Source organism: Arachis ipaensis, chromosome B1 (assembly GCF_059453495.1).
Source record: "Arachis ipaensis isolate K30076 ecotype BB chromosome B1, ASM5945349v1, whole genome shotgun sequence".
Lineage (NCBI taxonomy): Eukaryota > Viridiplantae > Streptophyta > Magnoliopsida > Fabales > Fabaceae > Arachis > Arachis ipaensis.
The window spans coordinates 24,757,763-24,771,943 of record NC_142436.1 but is presented as its reverse complement, the minus strand read 5'-3'; the positions used below and the strand labels follow the sequence as shown (position 1 = coordinate 24,771,943).

Sequence of the window (14,181 nt, the reverse complement as noted above, 5' to 3'; positions counted from 1 at the left end):
TTCCCATAAAGTGCGTGAAAACTCCAACTGCTTGAGTATACGATTTTGTACAAATTATTGCAACATAAGGCTTTCTTAATGTTGATGCATATGATACTCAAGACATCTCTTTCTCCTTCACTTCAGTATTGGTATTTGGAATAATTTATAATTGATAGAAAGTAGGATGGATAAACGACTTATTATTTTGTATGTTGAAATGCCAAAAGATTTTCTTGAAGTAGTTATTCTAATATATGCGCACCCATGAACATAGCTGGTGCGAAGAAGTGGAATCTGGATGCAGAATCACTTAAGCAAACGGAGGAAGAAACAACAGAGTAATTTAGCTACCTTAACGTCAATAGAATTGACTTTATTGCTTTCTAAAAATACTACGTGCACACAAAATATCAGTCACCAAGTCATGATTGATTTCTATCACTTTATCATTCTATTTTGAAATATGTGGGTTGCCTTCATTGGTGAATAAATAAAGATGTTTTTGTTAAAATATTTATTGTCAAATGTGTGCACTACTTAACGTGGTTAATTTCTATCATTTTATAGTTGTATTTTGAAATGTATGAGCACCCTTCACTGGTGAATAAATATGTTTTTGTTTGTTTATTTATTGGGAGAACCATCCGCACACTAGTGAATTGAACATCCAATATATCAATTGTTCACATTGTTTAATATTTTCATTGTCTACCTATAGATAATGGTTTTTGTAAACAACAGGCTCTAAAATTGACCCAATAAAGTAAAAACACACCGTACTCCCAAATTACCCACCTAAATCTTAATATTAGGATAACAATCCGATATATCTATTGTTCACATTGTTTAGTATTTTCATTGTTTACCTATACTTTTCTAAAAAATAAAAAAGAGGAGAATTGAATTCAAATCTAATTGATTCGAATGCAAGTAATACAGAGAATTATCATGTGAATGTTATCTGATACACAAATGAGGCATTGCTATATATAGCAGCGAGTGTAACTAATTTTAGAAAGCCTAACTATCCTTGACCTATTCTAACTAATTTGGTTAGAGATGCTTTGTTAGTTGCATCTCTCTTGTTATCCCTCAAACTAAAGGGAGGTTTGTGAATGACCTTGAGTTTACACTTGAATCTATCAAAGACAGCAAAAAATAAAGGCTTTGTGTAAATGTCTGCAATCTGATATGTTCCTAGAACATGAACAATATTCAATTTATGCTGTCCCGGAGAAAATGCAAATTAAGTTCAAAGTGCTTTGTTCGGCCATGCATGATGGGATTAGCTAAAATTTTAGCTACACTTGCATTATCTAGATGATTGGCACACTAGATACATGAATTTGAAGCTCAGATAAAAGTGTTTCCAACTAAATTATTTCTATAGAGGCATCAGTAATGCTATGAAACACAGCTTCTGCACTGGAGCGACTGATCTAGTGTTGCTTGCGATTAGACCAAACAACCAAATTGCCTCGAAAATAAACACAGTATCTTGAGGTAGAGCACCTGCCATCCATACCTGATCCCCAATCAGTATCTACAAATGCGAAAATTCTCAAGTCAGAAGAAAGGTGAAAGAGAATCCCTTGATCTGGAGTGCTAGCATGGTATCTAAGGATACACTTGACTGATTTCTAATGAGTGATCAAAAGGTTATGCATGAATTGGTTGCATTTATTTACAGCGAAAGAAATTTCAGGTCTAGTGACGATGCAATACTATAAAGCACTTACAACACACCTATAATGTGTTGGATTAGTGTATGATTCAGCACCAAATTGAGAGAGCCGTTTTTAAATGATGCCATTGGGTTGGAACTGAGTTTTCATTTTGCATGCCAGTCCTTAAAAGAAGATCCTTAACATATACTTAGTTTGATATAAATGATAAGCACCTGAATTAATTTTGTTGCTTCAATAACAAGAAAATAATTAAAAATACCTAGATATTTTAATGAGAAAATGTTATTCGATTTCGATGTTAGAGATTAGATTTCACACTGTGACACTGAGTATTACTGATGACAAGAATATCATCAACGTATACCAAAACATAAATAATGAGTGAAGAATAAGGAAGGGTCAAAATTTGTATATTTTATTTAAGACTTGAGTATTTAAAGATTATTATTTTTATTAATGATATAATTAAAAATATTAAATTTATTTTATCTTTATTATATAGAATTAATATATTCTTCATTGAAATAAATTACCAGATGAAAATTGCATAGGATTATGTTTTTCTGCGGAAAATTCCTGTTCCGCTCCCTGTGTTCCCATCCTAGGAGTTACTTAGGCTATATCTTTAAGATGGTAGTTTTTTTTTTTACAAAGTTAGAACTCGAAACCCAAAATTTATAGGTAAGAATGGAAAGAATATGCTATTTGAGCTATATCTAATATCTAAAAGAATCTTCTACGTTATATACTTCTCCCTTAAATTATTCTTAACCAGTAACAAACTTCACCTTCCACACTTGATCGCAATGTATAGTGAATAGTCTACATATGCACAAACATAGGAAGCAAAACAAGAGTATACACCCAGCATTCAAGACTTGGAAAATAAACCAAGGAAGAACTTGGTCCAATAGCAATCAATAACTTCAAGATATGGAATGGCGTCTGTTCTTATCTACTTTCGTTTCGGAAGGGATTGTGGCAGCATAATTATAATCTGCACGTTGAAATAACGGCGAAAGGCGACCAAGTTTCTTTGACACTGAACTCATGAACGACTTTCGTTGAAGGGGAGGCTTCTCAGAGAAACAAGGCGAAGCACTAGAATTTGTTGCAGAACTACTACCACTTGCTGATACAAGTGCAAATTTCTGAATCTCTTTTAGTTTCATCTTCAATTTTGCAACCTCGACTCGAAGCTCTTCATTTTCCCTTCTCAAGTTGGATGCTTCATTGGATGTTGTTGTTGGAATAATAATGGAATCAGAACGATCCCATTCTTCGCTGGTTTCGCGAAGGCGTTGCTGTTCGTGGTAGAGAACTTGAACCACCGTTTGCACAGGAAGCCGATTGTTTTGCGCGGCGTGAGCGCATGCATCTCGTGATAGTTTCTGGCAGTCCATCAAACTGCAAATTTTCTTTCTCTCCATTTCACTTAGAGTAGGATGAGCCTGATAGATGCATCACAAATTCTTAAATAGGTTATCTTTCAAGGTCAAATTTGAGTTTCAGCCTTTAAAATGATTTGATATGTTTGACAAAATTATTATAGAAAAAATAATTGTATGTGATTCTTCAACTTAATTAAAACATAGAACAAATGTTAGTATAATAGAGCACCTTAAGATAGATGTCAATGGCTCTATACATTCCATCTTCAGCTGTTCTTTCTTGATCAGGAATCAATTCAGCAAGACTGATGAACTTGGACACTAACAAGTTCTTGTCTGAGGCTACTTCAGCAAGGTAGCCTTCCATCAACTTCCCAACGTGGCCGAGGTATGGCCGGGAAGGCAAAAAGTATTCATCATCTCCGTTGTAAATTGAACAATCAGACTCCAGATAATTCACCATGATCCGCTGCACCGTATCCACGTCGAACAACGTGTCGGAAGAATATGAATAAGAAGGAATAAGAAGATCATCTAAAACGGCCTGGTCTAACTGCACGGCCATCCTCCTCTCCAGATCAAGCCTGCAAGAAACGGTTGTTCCAAGATATATGGATGCTCGAAGTAGCATAGCGAGAAAGCTAACTGACATGGCGTTCTTCTCATTTGGTAAGAGATTCACTATTGTCTCTACAACAATCCTTTTCTCCTGCTCATCCGTTGGTTCATCAATTTTTTTCCATCCCTTTCCAAATATCTCCTGCTCCAAATAAAAGAGAAAAACAAAATGAATGTTATATCATATTCAATGGAACACACACTGTGCATCATATATTTCCGAATTGTGAATTGGTAACTAGTATGTTATACATGCTCAAGATCTTGAGTCATATTATTTATTACACGAGCAACAGTTTTAAGGCCAATATTTAACTACTATAAGAAAAAACAAGAAAAACAACTAATAAATATGTTCTCTGATTTTTTGGGGAGGAGCGAGAATGAAAGTGAAATTATTAGCTATATATTGACTAAAAAATTGTTAATCACCTATTCACCAATACTTTTTCTTTTAGCTAACGAGGAAAAAAGCAATCTATGAGTAGGGCAAATAATCTTTATCTTAGTATGCAACTGAATTCAACAACAACAAAAAACATAAAAATGCTGTATAAGTATACCTTGTAAATGTTTCTTTCCCCAAATCTTACTATTGATGTGATTATATGATGTACAAATTTATTTAAGCAAAAAAAAAACCATATTATTGGAGGAAGAGAGTATTAGATAAATCATTAATATAATGTTAACTAAGAGTATATTTACACTATCGATAAAGATAATTATTATTTTTTTTTGGACTATATCTTTAGATCATATTTAGTTTTTAAAGTTTACCAATTATCAGGAGAAAAATACAACACACAAACAGATTTGAATGTCTGTATAGTCTACACGAATTGAAATTAGCAAGGGGTCTTACCAAGCCTCTTAGAGATTTTTGTGCATACAACATTAGAATAGGACCAATAGCATGCTGCTTGAACCCTCTTGCCAGCATTGCAAGTATGACTCTCCGGAAAATATCAATTCTTAGAACCGTTAGATCTTCAGCCCACCATTCAACCACCGGCCGCAGGCGCGAATCCAAGGAGGAAGACATGACCCAATCATTGCTACCGCCATCACTTTTAGCCGACGAACAAAACTGGCTTTCCTTGCAGGCTATGTATGCAATAGCATCCACACACTGGCTCACCAATTTCGCCTTCTCCGCAGCTGGAAACAGAGTTTCCGACACACTCAGGACCGATACAGCCCCTGGAATGGTCTCCAATGCTACTTCATTCAAGTAAGATTCAGTCCTTGACGCCAAGTTTCCAATTGAGATATCCTCTGTCATTTCAAGATACTCTGCCACACAGTGAAGTATAGCAATGTTTTCGATACTTATTTCGAAATTTATGCCGTAGCAGAACTTCGCCGCGAGTTCAAATGCGTCTGCTCCACCAGGGACATCATTGATTTCAATGAAGGAAGCATCAACCTCACTTGATTGTGACACAAGTTTCCTTATGTATCCACACTTGGTGACTAACGGAAACTGCAAATTTGACAGAAAATGTGTCCAAGAATTTAGTAACCTAGGACTGCTCGTACCCAAACTCGCAAAGTTGATCGAAAAAGAGAACGAGTATAATCGGTGTATTCTTTTTGAAGGTAAAAAGAAAATTCAAAAGAATACCTTGTGTAACAAAAAGCAATCTTCTCCAACTTGAACAGTGATATCACTAGGAAGCTCATGGGAAAAAATCCTGTAATAATTAAGTAGTTAATTCAAGTACGAGTTCAAATACTAGTAGTAATAATGTAGCATTAGCATTTAGAAAATAGTAGTAGGTAACGAGTTGCATTAGTTATATGGTTTTAATAAAATAAGAATTCAGAAGCATATACCATTCACTTGTCCTCCTCATGTTACTGAAAGTAAGGCCCTTCTTATTGGAAAACAAGTTACCCGCAGCGGTTTTCTCTTGATCACAATCAATCATGCCAAGACTCAAGAGAGAGATTTAATAGAGTTTCTTAACCGTACAATTGATGATGGAGAGAACAAAAGAAAATTAAAAGAATAATGTAGGAATAAATTAAAGAGATCTCAGTTACATACATGCTTATTGCTTAATCAAAGTCATGCTTTTATATTGCAACTTTTTTTACATTCTCTCTATCATGAGGGCTAATGGGAGAAGTGAGATGGGATTTTAAAGAGTCCCAAAGAATGAATTCTTTACTTTACTTTTGGTATCTAATACTCAGTAATTACGGACATAATTACTTATATACCATATTCTCTTGTGAGTTAGCTTTAATATTAAGTAAGATAAATTAGATACAGCGATTTTTAAGTGTGTCATTTTCTTCCATTGAAAAGTCTAAAAAATCATGTTAGGTTTGTCTTCTCAGCCTCTATGTTACCTTTTTAAAATTCAAAATTCAATTAAGGAAAAGATTATTCCAATAAGCACCTCCTAGCTATCAATTAAAAACATGCATGGCCCAAGGTTAATTAATTGCTGCGAGTGAATTATATACCACGGTATAGAACTTGCTTAGAACTCAGGTGCAGTCAATTTATGTGAAGTTGATAATTGAGAATCTTACATGAAAATATAGTCAAATTATTCAAATTATTTAACGGCTTTTACTTATTAACTCCACATAAAGTTGACTATACTTGAATTTTCACCGTAAAACTTTTATGGCGAAGGTAATTAAAGATATCTTTGGTAAAATTATTGGCGTCAGCCTATGAATCAGACATATTTTAAATACGATACTCATCGACACTTGCCGGATACGCGTGTCTTCTATGTCTATCTGTGTCTTAATAAAAAATAAAAAGAAATTTCGAACACATTTAAATACACTTAAACACCATCGCAGGTCAATATTTTCAATCTTATTCTTAATATATATTTTTTAAATAAATTTAGAAATAGTATATATTATTATTTATTAAAATAAAAAATATTTTAAATATTTTATATAAATAAAAAATATTAAAAATAATATAAAAAGTAATTTATATTTTAATATTAATAAAATATAAAAATATTGTTATAATTTATCTAAAAAATACTTTATATTTTATATATATATATATATCGTATCTCCGTATCTTATAAGAATTTAAAATTTGTATACCAAATGTGAATATGTTAGTGTTGGTGCATCATACTTGCCACCAAATGTGAATGAAAGGGTCATGACATCTTTCTTTTGTACAGATCAAAAAGCATTGGTTTTGTTCTGCTCCCTTCGTCATGCATTGATCAGTCCCATTTAGGATCAAGACTAATCATCAGACAGAGGTGTATCATTTATATCGGTACGTACATTAGTGTTCGAACCATTTTCCCTGTGGACATTTTTCTTTGGCCTACTATATTGGTTCTCCAAATAATGCATCACTTATGATATTTTTTTGAGTTTTGACCATAACCACAGAAGGATCATCAGCTCAAGTGGTGTGAAGACTTCACCTCTTGATAACGAGTGAGGGGGGGTGTGTGTCTGTGTCTGTGTCTGTTTGTTTTTTCTTTTTTGGGGAAAATAGAGAGATGGGGGTTGGTTGAGTTTAAATGCTTAAATTATAAGATATCATATTTTATTGACATGCAAATTTATATTAATTTACTAATAAGGAGATAAAACTCACTCATAGACGCTTTCATTAGAAGTTGCAGGTATGTACTATTTGTCTATTTAATTGGTTTAATTAAAAGAAACGATTTTTTTTTTGTACAAATAATTCAATGTATTGCTCAAGAATAAACTATATTTTTAGGTGTTGTTGCGATAATCTATGATAGTTATGTCTAATATGATTTAAGGTATTAATAATTTATTAGTGATAAACAAATTAAACAATAATTAAATAATAAATTTTTAGTAATAATGTATCGATTAATATCAATTTAATTAATGAATAAATAATCTAATATTTCTAATATTTTTTTAAAACTCAAATGGTAACTTAAGTTTGCAACTTATTAAAAGATAATAAAATAAAAAGTGTGAATTCAAAGAACAAATACAACTGGAAGAACTTGAGATGCAAACAAAATTACTGAAAATTTTGAAAATTTTGAAGTATAGATGAAATTGTCAGAATTTAGAGTGCAGATGAAAATATTAGAATTTAGAGTGCAAATAGAACTGTTAAAATATAAAAAAATTGGTACTGCCAATAACAAATCAAGTGTTAAAAAAATGGTAAACTTAAGTTTAAAACAAGGACCAAAACATAAAATAGGATAAAAAAAGAATCGAGATAAATAAAAAATATGGTAGTAGTGAGGTGTCACAATAAAAACATTAGAAAGCAAATAAATAGGAGCAATAAAAATATGAACTAAACTTGTTATCAATAGAGCACTTAAGACAACAAATTAAGATTAAATAAGAATACCATGGTTTTGATATTATATTAGAATTCATGATAATAACTTAAAAATAAATTATGTATTTAGGTGTTGTTCTGATCATGTATGATAGTTGTATCTAATATGATTTAAGATACTATATGTTTATAGATGATGATGCTTAAATTAGTTACGTGGGCTAAACGTCGGTCTAAAATTTAAAAAGAATCTCGCCGCAAGTATAGTTCCAAACTAATAAATGACCCGTATCACAGTTTAATTTGTTTGTCACAAATTCAATTCAATAAAAACTGGGAGTTTTAAATTTGAGGTCGTTTCTCAAAAGAATTGGAGTGAGGTGTGCGTATTATTAGTTATGAGAAAAAAGGGTTAAAAGCAATTAATAAGAAATTAAATGACATCGTCTCTCAAAAGAATTGCAGTGAGGTGTGCGCATTATTAGTTATGAGGGAAAATGGGTTAAAAGCAATTGATAAGAAATTAAAGGGATAAGTACGATTTTGGTCCCTCACGTTCAGGGTCAGAATCGAAATCGTCCCTCGTGTATATTTTTATTTAAAATCATCCTTAATGTGTTTTTTTTGTAATAAAATCGTCCTTTTAAATTTTTTTGGACAAAAATGCCCTCCACTACCATTAGCACCTTTACCTCCATCACCACCAGCACCTTTACTCCCACCACCACCACTAGCACATTTACCTCCACCACCAAGAAAAACAACATCAATAAAATCAACACAAATTCAACAAATCCAAAAATTTAAAAATCAGAAATTCAACAAATTAACACAAATTCCCCAAATTCAACAAATTCAACAACCAAATCAAAAAATAACAAATCAAAATCAGAAGCAAAAACAGTCACAAATGCAGAAGCAAAGGCAGTCATAGAATCAGAAATAGAAACTCAAATAGAAGCAGATGCAGAAGAAGAAGATGTTAATGCAGAAGCCAAAGTTGCAAAAGCAGATGCAACAGAAGAAGAAGCAGAAGAAGCAGATGCAGCAGAAGAAGAAACAGAAAAAGCAGATGCAAAACCACCGGCGCTTGGCCACCCATCCCAGCGGCGGCAACGGAGCGTCCGACCACCGGCGACGCACTCCACCCTCGGATCCCTCTCTCTCCTCGGCCACCCATCACCCACGGACCTGCGACGGAGCATGCGCGGACCAGCTCAGCCTCGGATCCCTCTCTCTCTCCTTCGCGCGCCGCCCTCCTCGCGTCGTGCTCCTCTTCACGGCGACGCACTCCACGGCGGCAGAAGCATGCATGAACGGTCCTCCCTTCCACCGGCGCTCCCTCTCTCTTTCCCCTCTTCTCTGCTCCGCGTCACAACCTCTCTCCTTTCTTCTTTCTTCTGACGACGGCGACGGCAGTTCCAAGCTTCGCCGTCGCCGTCCCCTCCCCCTCCTCCCCCTTCCCCTTCCCCCTCTCCCTCCCCTCCCCCCTTCGCATTTCCTTTCGGCCCCCACCCCCCAAAAACGCGTTTCCTCTCCCCCTCCCCCCAAAACGTGTTCTTTTCTTTTTTTTTAATAAATTTTTTAATTTTTTTTATTATTAAAGTAGGGGTGTTTTAGGAATAAAATTAAATTTTTTTTAAAAGGACGATTTTAATACAAAAAAACATGTTAAGGATGATTTTAAATCAAAATATACACGAGGGACGATTTCGATTCTGACCCTCAACGTGAGGGACCAAAATCGTACTTATCCCAAAATTAAATGACAAGAAATTAAAGAGCAAACAAGAAAAAGTGCTAAAAAAGCATCTTGGCAATGATTGAGAGTTAATGTTTTCTATCCAAGTCATTAACCACAAACATGGTAATTAAGAAGAGTTAATCCCACTTCGTCATCATCAAACATCGGGTGAAAGTCAAATAAGCATAATTGATCTTAATCCACAAGTCTTAGCCAATTTATTAATTAGACTTAGTAAAAGACTAGCGTCATTGAAAACAAAACCAACTAACAACCATAAATTACCAATCAATATTGGACATTAATGATTCAAGGCCACCTAAGTCCTCAATTCCAAACAAAAAATACAAAATTCTACTCTAAAACTAAGAAAAGTTTTTTAATAAATACTTGCAATGCATAAAAGAAAAAGCATAGTAAATTTCATGAATTATAAAATCTATAACTACCAAAACAAAAAAGCAATAATGACAACTAAAAAAAACATCATCAAACATAAAAATATCAAATTGTATTAAAAAAATTGAAATTAACCATTGTTCATAAACTAAAATTAGCTGGAATAAGAAACTAATAAGAATAATCTATTATACTAAGGTAGTAAAACAATAAAATGTAATTAAAACTAAACTAAAACAAGATTAAAAACTAAAATTAGAAGAAAATTAAGCTAAGAAACTCTAAATTCTAGAGAGAAGTTGAAGCTTCTCTCTCTAGAATTGTCCTAAAATATGATACTACATTGTTCTACTTTTTACACTACTTGGTTGATTCCCCTTGAATCTTGTCTTCAAATGCTTAAAAAATGAGTTAGATTGGGTACAAAATGGGTTTGAAATCGCAAGCCACGTATTTACTTAAGTAAATCACGTGCTGCAACTCGTGCGTACGCATTTGCCATACGTACCACAACTGGGGCGGATTTTCAAAACTTTACTTCTTCATAATTTCTCCACTTTTGCATGCTTTTTCTCCATTTTTTTCAAGTTATTCTTGCCTTCTAAACCTCAAATCACTCAAACAAACATATCAAGATATCAGATGGAATAGAAATGAATTAAATTTGACAATTTTCAAGTATAAAAAGTATGTTTTTCACAATTAAACACAATTAGAAGAAATTAACAAAACTATGCATTTTCTATGAATAAATACAAGATAAATTGATGAATTTCACTCTTTTCAACCAAAAATTTATCATAAAATATGAATTTATCAACCTTCCCACATTTAAACAGTAACATGTCCTCATGCTAAATATCAAGAAAGACAAGATCAAGAGATATTCAATATTTATTAAAAGTAAACTATATATATATATATATATATATATATATATATATATATATATATTGGTCAAAACAAATCAATTTTCAAGAAAACATATAAACAAAGAGGGCTAAAATAATATAGCAATCAATGCAATTTCCATAAATCCATTTAGTTGTAAAAGATATAATAACTTGCAAGATAATAGATAATAAAAGGTGGAAACATAGAATTGAGCAATCTAACTGACGATTGGATTTTTGATGGTATAGAATTTCACAATTGAATTCTCGTTGCAAGTATAGTTTCTAAACCAATCGCTAATCCTTTCATACAAAAAGTTGTTTGTCACTAGTACAAACCCCTAAAATTTATAAACCGAAGTATTGGACCTCGGGTCGTTCTCCCTAGGAATTACAATAAAGTGTCTTGTTATTGGTTATGAGTTATTTTGGGGTTTTGGATAAGAAGCATGAAAAGTAATTGGCAATGAAAATAAACTAAAAACTATAAAAGGCTCTTGGAAAGGTGTGAGAACTAGAAGTCCTATCCTAGTTATCCTTCTCAATTGTGATGAGAATTATTCATTGCTACCACTTAGTTAACCCTTACTAATTAAAGGAAAGTCAAGTGGATGAATTGACTTGAGCCACAAGTCCTAGCCAACTTCCAAGGAAGGACTAGCTTTAGTGCACTCCAAACCAATTAGCAATCTCTCCAATTATCAATCAACAAAGGAATTAGATAACTCAAGTGTCACTAATTACTCTACCTAGGCCAAGAGGAATAAAATCTACACTAAAACTAAAAGAGACATTTCAACAAACACATAAAGTGCAAGAGGAGTAAACATTATTAAATGCAAGAATTAAAGGAATCTACAATTACAAAAACAAGAGATCAACAATAGAAAAGCAAAGAAGACACATTTATTATGAATTACCTTTATTGAATTGGAAGAATGTAGAAGGAACAATACTAGATCTATAACAAAATACAAGAACAACATAAAGGAAATTGCAACAAAAGAATGGAAGAAGAATCAATGTAACTACAAGGAATTGAGATGTAGAAGTAGAAGAAAGCAAAGATTAAAACCTAGATCTAAGAACTAAACCTAATCCTAATTCTAATTCTAGAGAGAAGTGAGAGCTTCTCTCTCTAAAACTCTAAACTAAAAGTGATTAGTGGTTTTTTGAAGTGATGAAGATAAGTCCAAAAGTGATCATCCCCCCTTCCCCTTAATCCTTCATCCTTTTATTCCTTTCCCTTAGCAATTTGGCGCCAAAAAATGGGTTCAGAAAATCTCTCAAATCGCCAGGCATGTGTTGCATTTAATGAGGTCATGTGCCATCATCGGCGCGTGCGCGCATGGTACGCGTGCGCGTCCCTGGCTAATTCTGCGATGTGCGCGCGAGCGCCTTGTGCGCGTGCGCGTGCATGGCTGACTTTGCTTCTTTGACTTTTTATGCTTCTCTCCACTTGTATGCTTCCTTCCTTGCTTCCTTTGATCCATGCCTAGCCTATTTCAATCCTGGAATTACTAGCAAACACATCAAGGCATCTTATGGAATCAAAGAAGAACTAGAATTCATCAAAATAAGGCTTAAAAAGCATGTTTTTACACTTAGCACAAATATGGGAGAGATAACAAAAATCATGCTAATTCCTAGGCTAAATGTGACAAAAGGTTATCAAAATACTCTAAATTCAATGCAAAACAAACCGTCAAATTGGGGTTTGTCACTAACCCCTCAATAGATGTGTATGCTCTCTAATCACTCAAGTATTTAGGGTTGATTCACTCAATTCTCTTCTAATCTTACTTTTTAAAACTTATTTTTCATCTAACAATCAACAATTATTCAATTCATGCATACAAGTATCATAAGGATTTTTCAAAAGTTGTAATGGAATTAAGGTCAAGGTAAGATTGTATTTGATCAAGTGGACTTGAAATTGAATTTTTTATTAACTTAAACTTCTAGGTAACCTATAACAATCTATTCAATTCTAATACAAAACTAACTACCCATTATTCCCTTTTTCAAATACTCATGCATTCTTTTCAATTCATATCACATATGTATTTATTTCTCAATTTTTTTTTTGAGGTAACATTTGTCCCCCTTTTTTATTTTTTTTCTTTCTCTTTTTCTTCTTCTTTTTTTTTTCAATAACATAATATATACAAAAAGATTAATGTATATGGTTCAACATTCAATGCATGTATATGTACCCAATTTCTGATATTTTCAATGAAAATACAAAATATCCATTTTTTCTTCTACCAATGTTTTCCAAATTTTCCTACACTAAGATGATGCACACTCTCACAAACCTAAACTAATTAAAATTTCAAATTAGGGATATTTATTTTTTTTTACTTAGGGATAGTGATGTGCTAAAATTAAGTACAAAAGTTTATTAACCAAATAAATAAAAACACAAATACATAAATAAATGCTAATTAAATTTAACCAAATAAATAAATAAATAAAAAGGGTTATTATCTTAAATTTAACCAAATAAAAACATAAAAAAATGCTAATTAATTATATTTTCACATGTCACCTACCTAATTAGTCGATCAACAATATGAATTATAACAAAATTCTAATCTCTTGTACAAATATCCAAATTACGTACCAGCATTCATGTATTTAGAAAATTTCGGTGCATGCATGACCTCCAAACCCAAAGCACGCATGAAAGATGGCTTCTCACACAGATGTTGATTTGCTAGTGCATTTGCTACTTCTGCTACATCTGCCTCCATAGTGCTGTCAGCTTGATTTTCATCTCAATCTGGACCAACGACTTCGTAATTGCTTTCAAACTCTTCCTCACTATCACTATTGTAATATTTCCGTTCAATATTTCAGTCGGCTTCAGATTATTCGAACTCAATATACAACTCAATAAACGACATTTGAGAGCGACTTTCAATATACATTGAAAACATCTCTTGTTTGCCTGCTTTATCAGTTACGTATTTAGTTTGAAATTGAACGAATCCACCAAATATCGGTATAGGATACCTGTATAAAATACATGATACTCTTCTTGACATTTCAAAATCTTTCTTCCCACAAATCACAAATTTTATTTCTTCAAATGAGATTGTGAATGGAATAACAATATCTAACGGATTCTCATATACAAATTTTACTCTTTCAAATTTTTGTAACAAAATCTAAC

General features: G+C 32.8%; 1 protein-coding gene across 2 annotated transcripts; it reads right to left on the bottom strand.

Moving 5' to 3' along the window:
- Positions 1 to 1,289: 1,289 nt before the first annotated feature.
- LOC107627496 (BTB/POZ domain-containing protein SR1IP1-like) lies at positions 1,290 to 5,794 on the bottom strand. Of its 2 annotated transcripts, XR_015902674.1 has the most exons (6): positions 5,519 to 5,794; positions 5,307 to 5,376; positions 4,545 to 5,165; positions 3,291 to 3,821; positions 2,535 to 3,121; positions 1,290 to 1,525 (listed from the first exon to the last, which is right to left on the bottom strand). XR_015902674.1 is itself a non-coding variant. In XM_016330328.3 (5 exons), exons 1-5 carry the CDS (start codon positions 5,611 to 5,613, stop codon positions 2,597 to 2,599), a joined length of 1,842 nt encoding a protein of 613 aa, XP_016185814.1. In that variant the 5' UTR covers positions 5,614 to 5,794; the 3' UTR covers positions 2,411 to 2,596. The 2 variants fall into 2 exon arrangements, 1 of the variants encoding a protein (XP_016185814.1); XM_016330328.3 differs by lacking the exon at positions 1,290 to 1,525 and having other exon boundaries at positions 2,411 to 3,121.
- Positions 5,795 to 14,181: the final 8,387 nt, after the last annotated feature.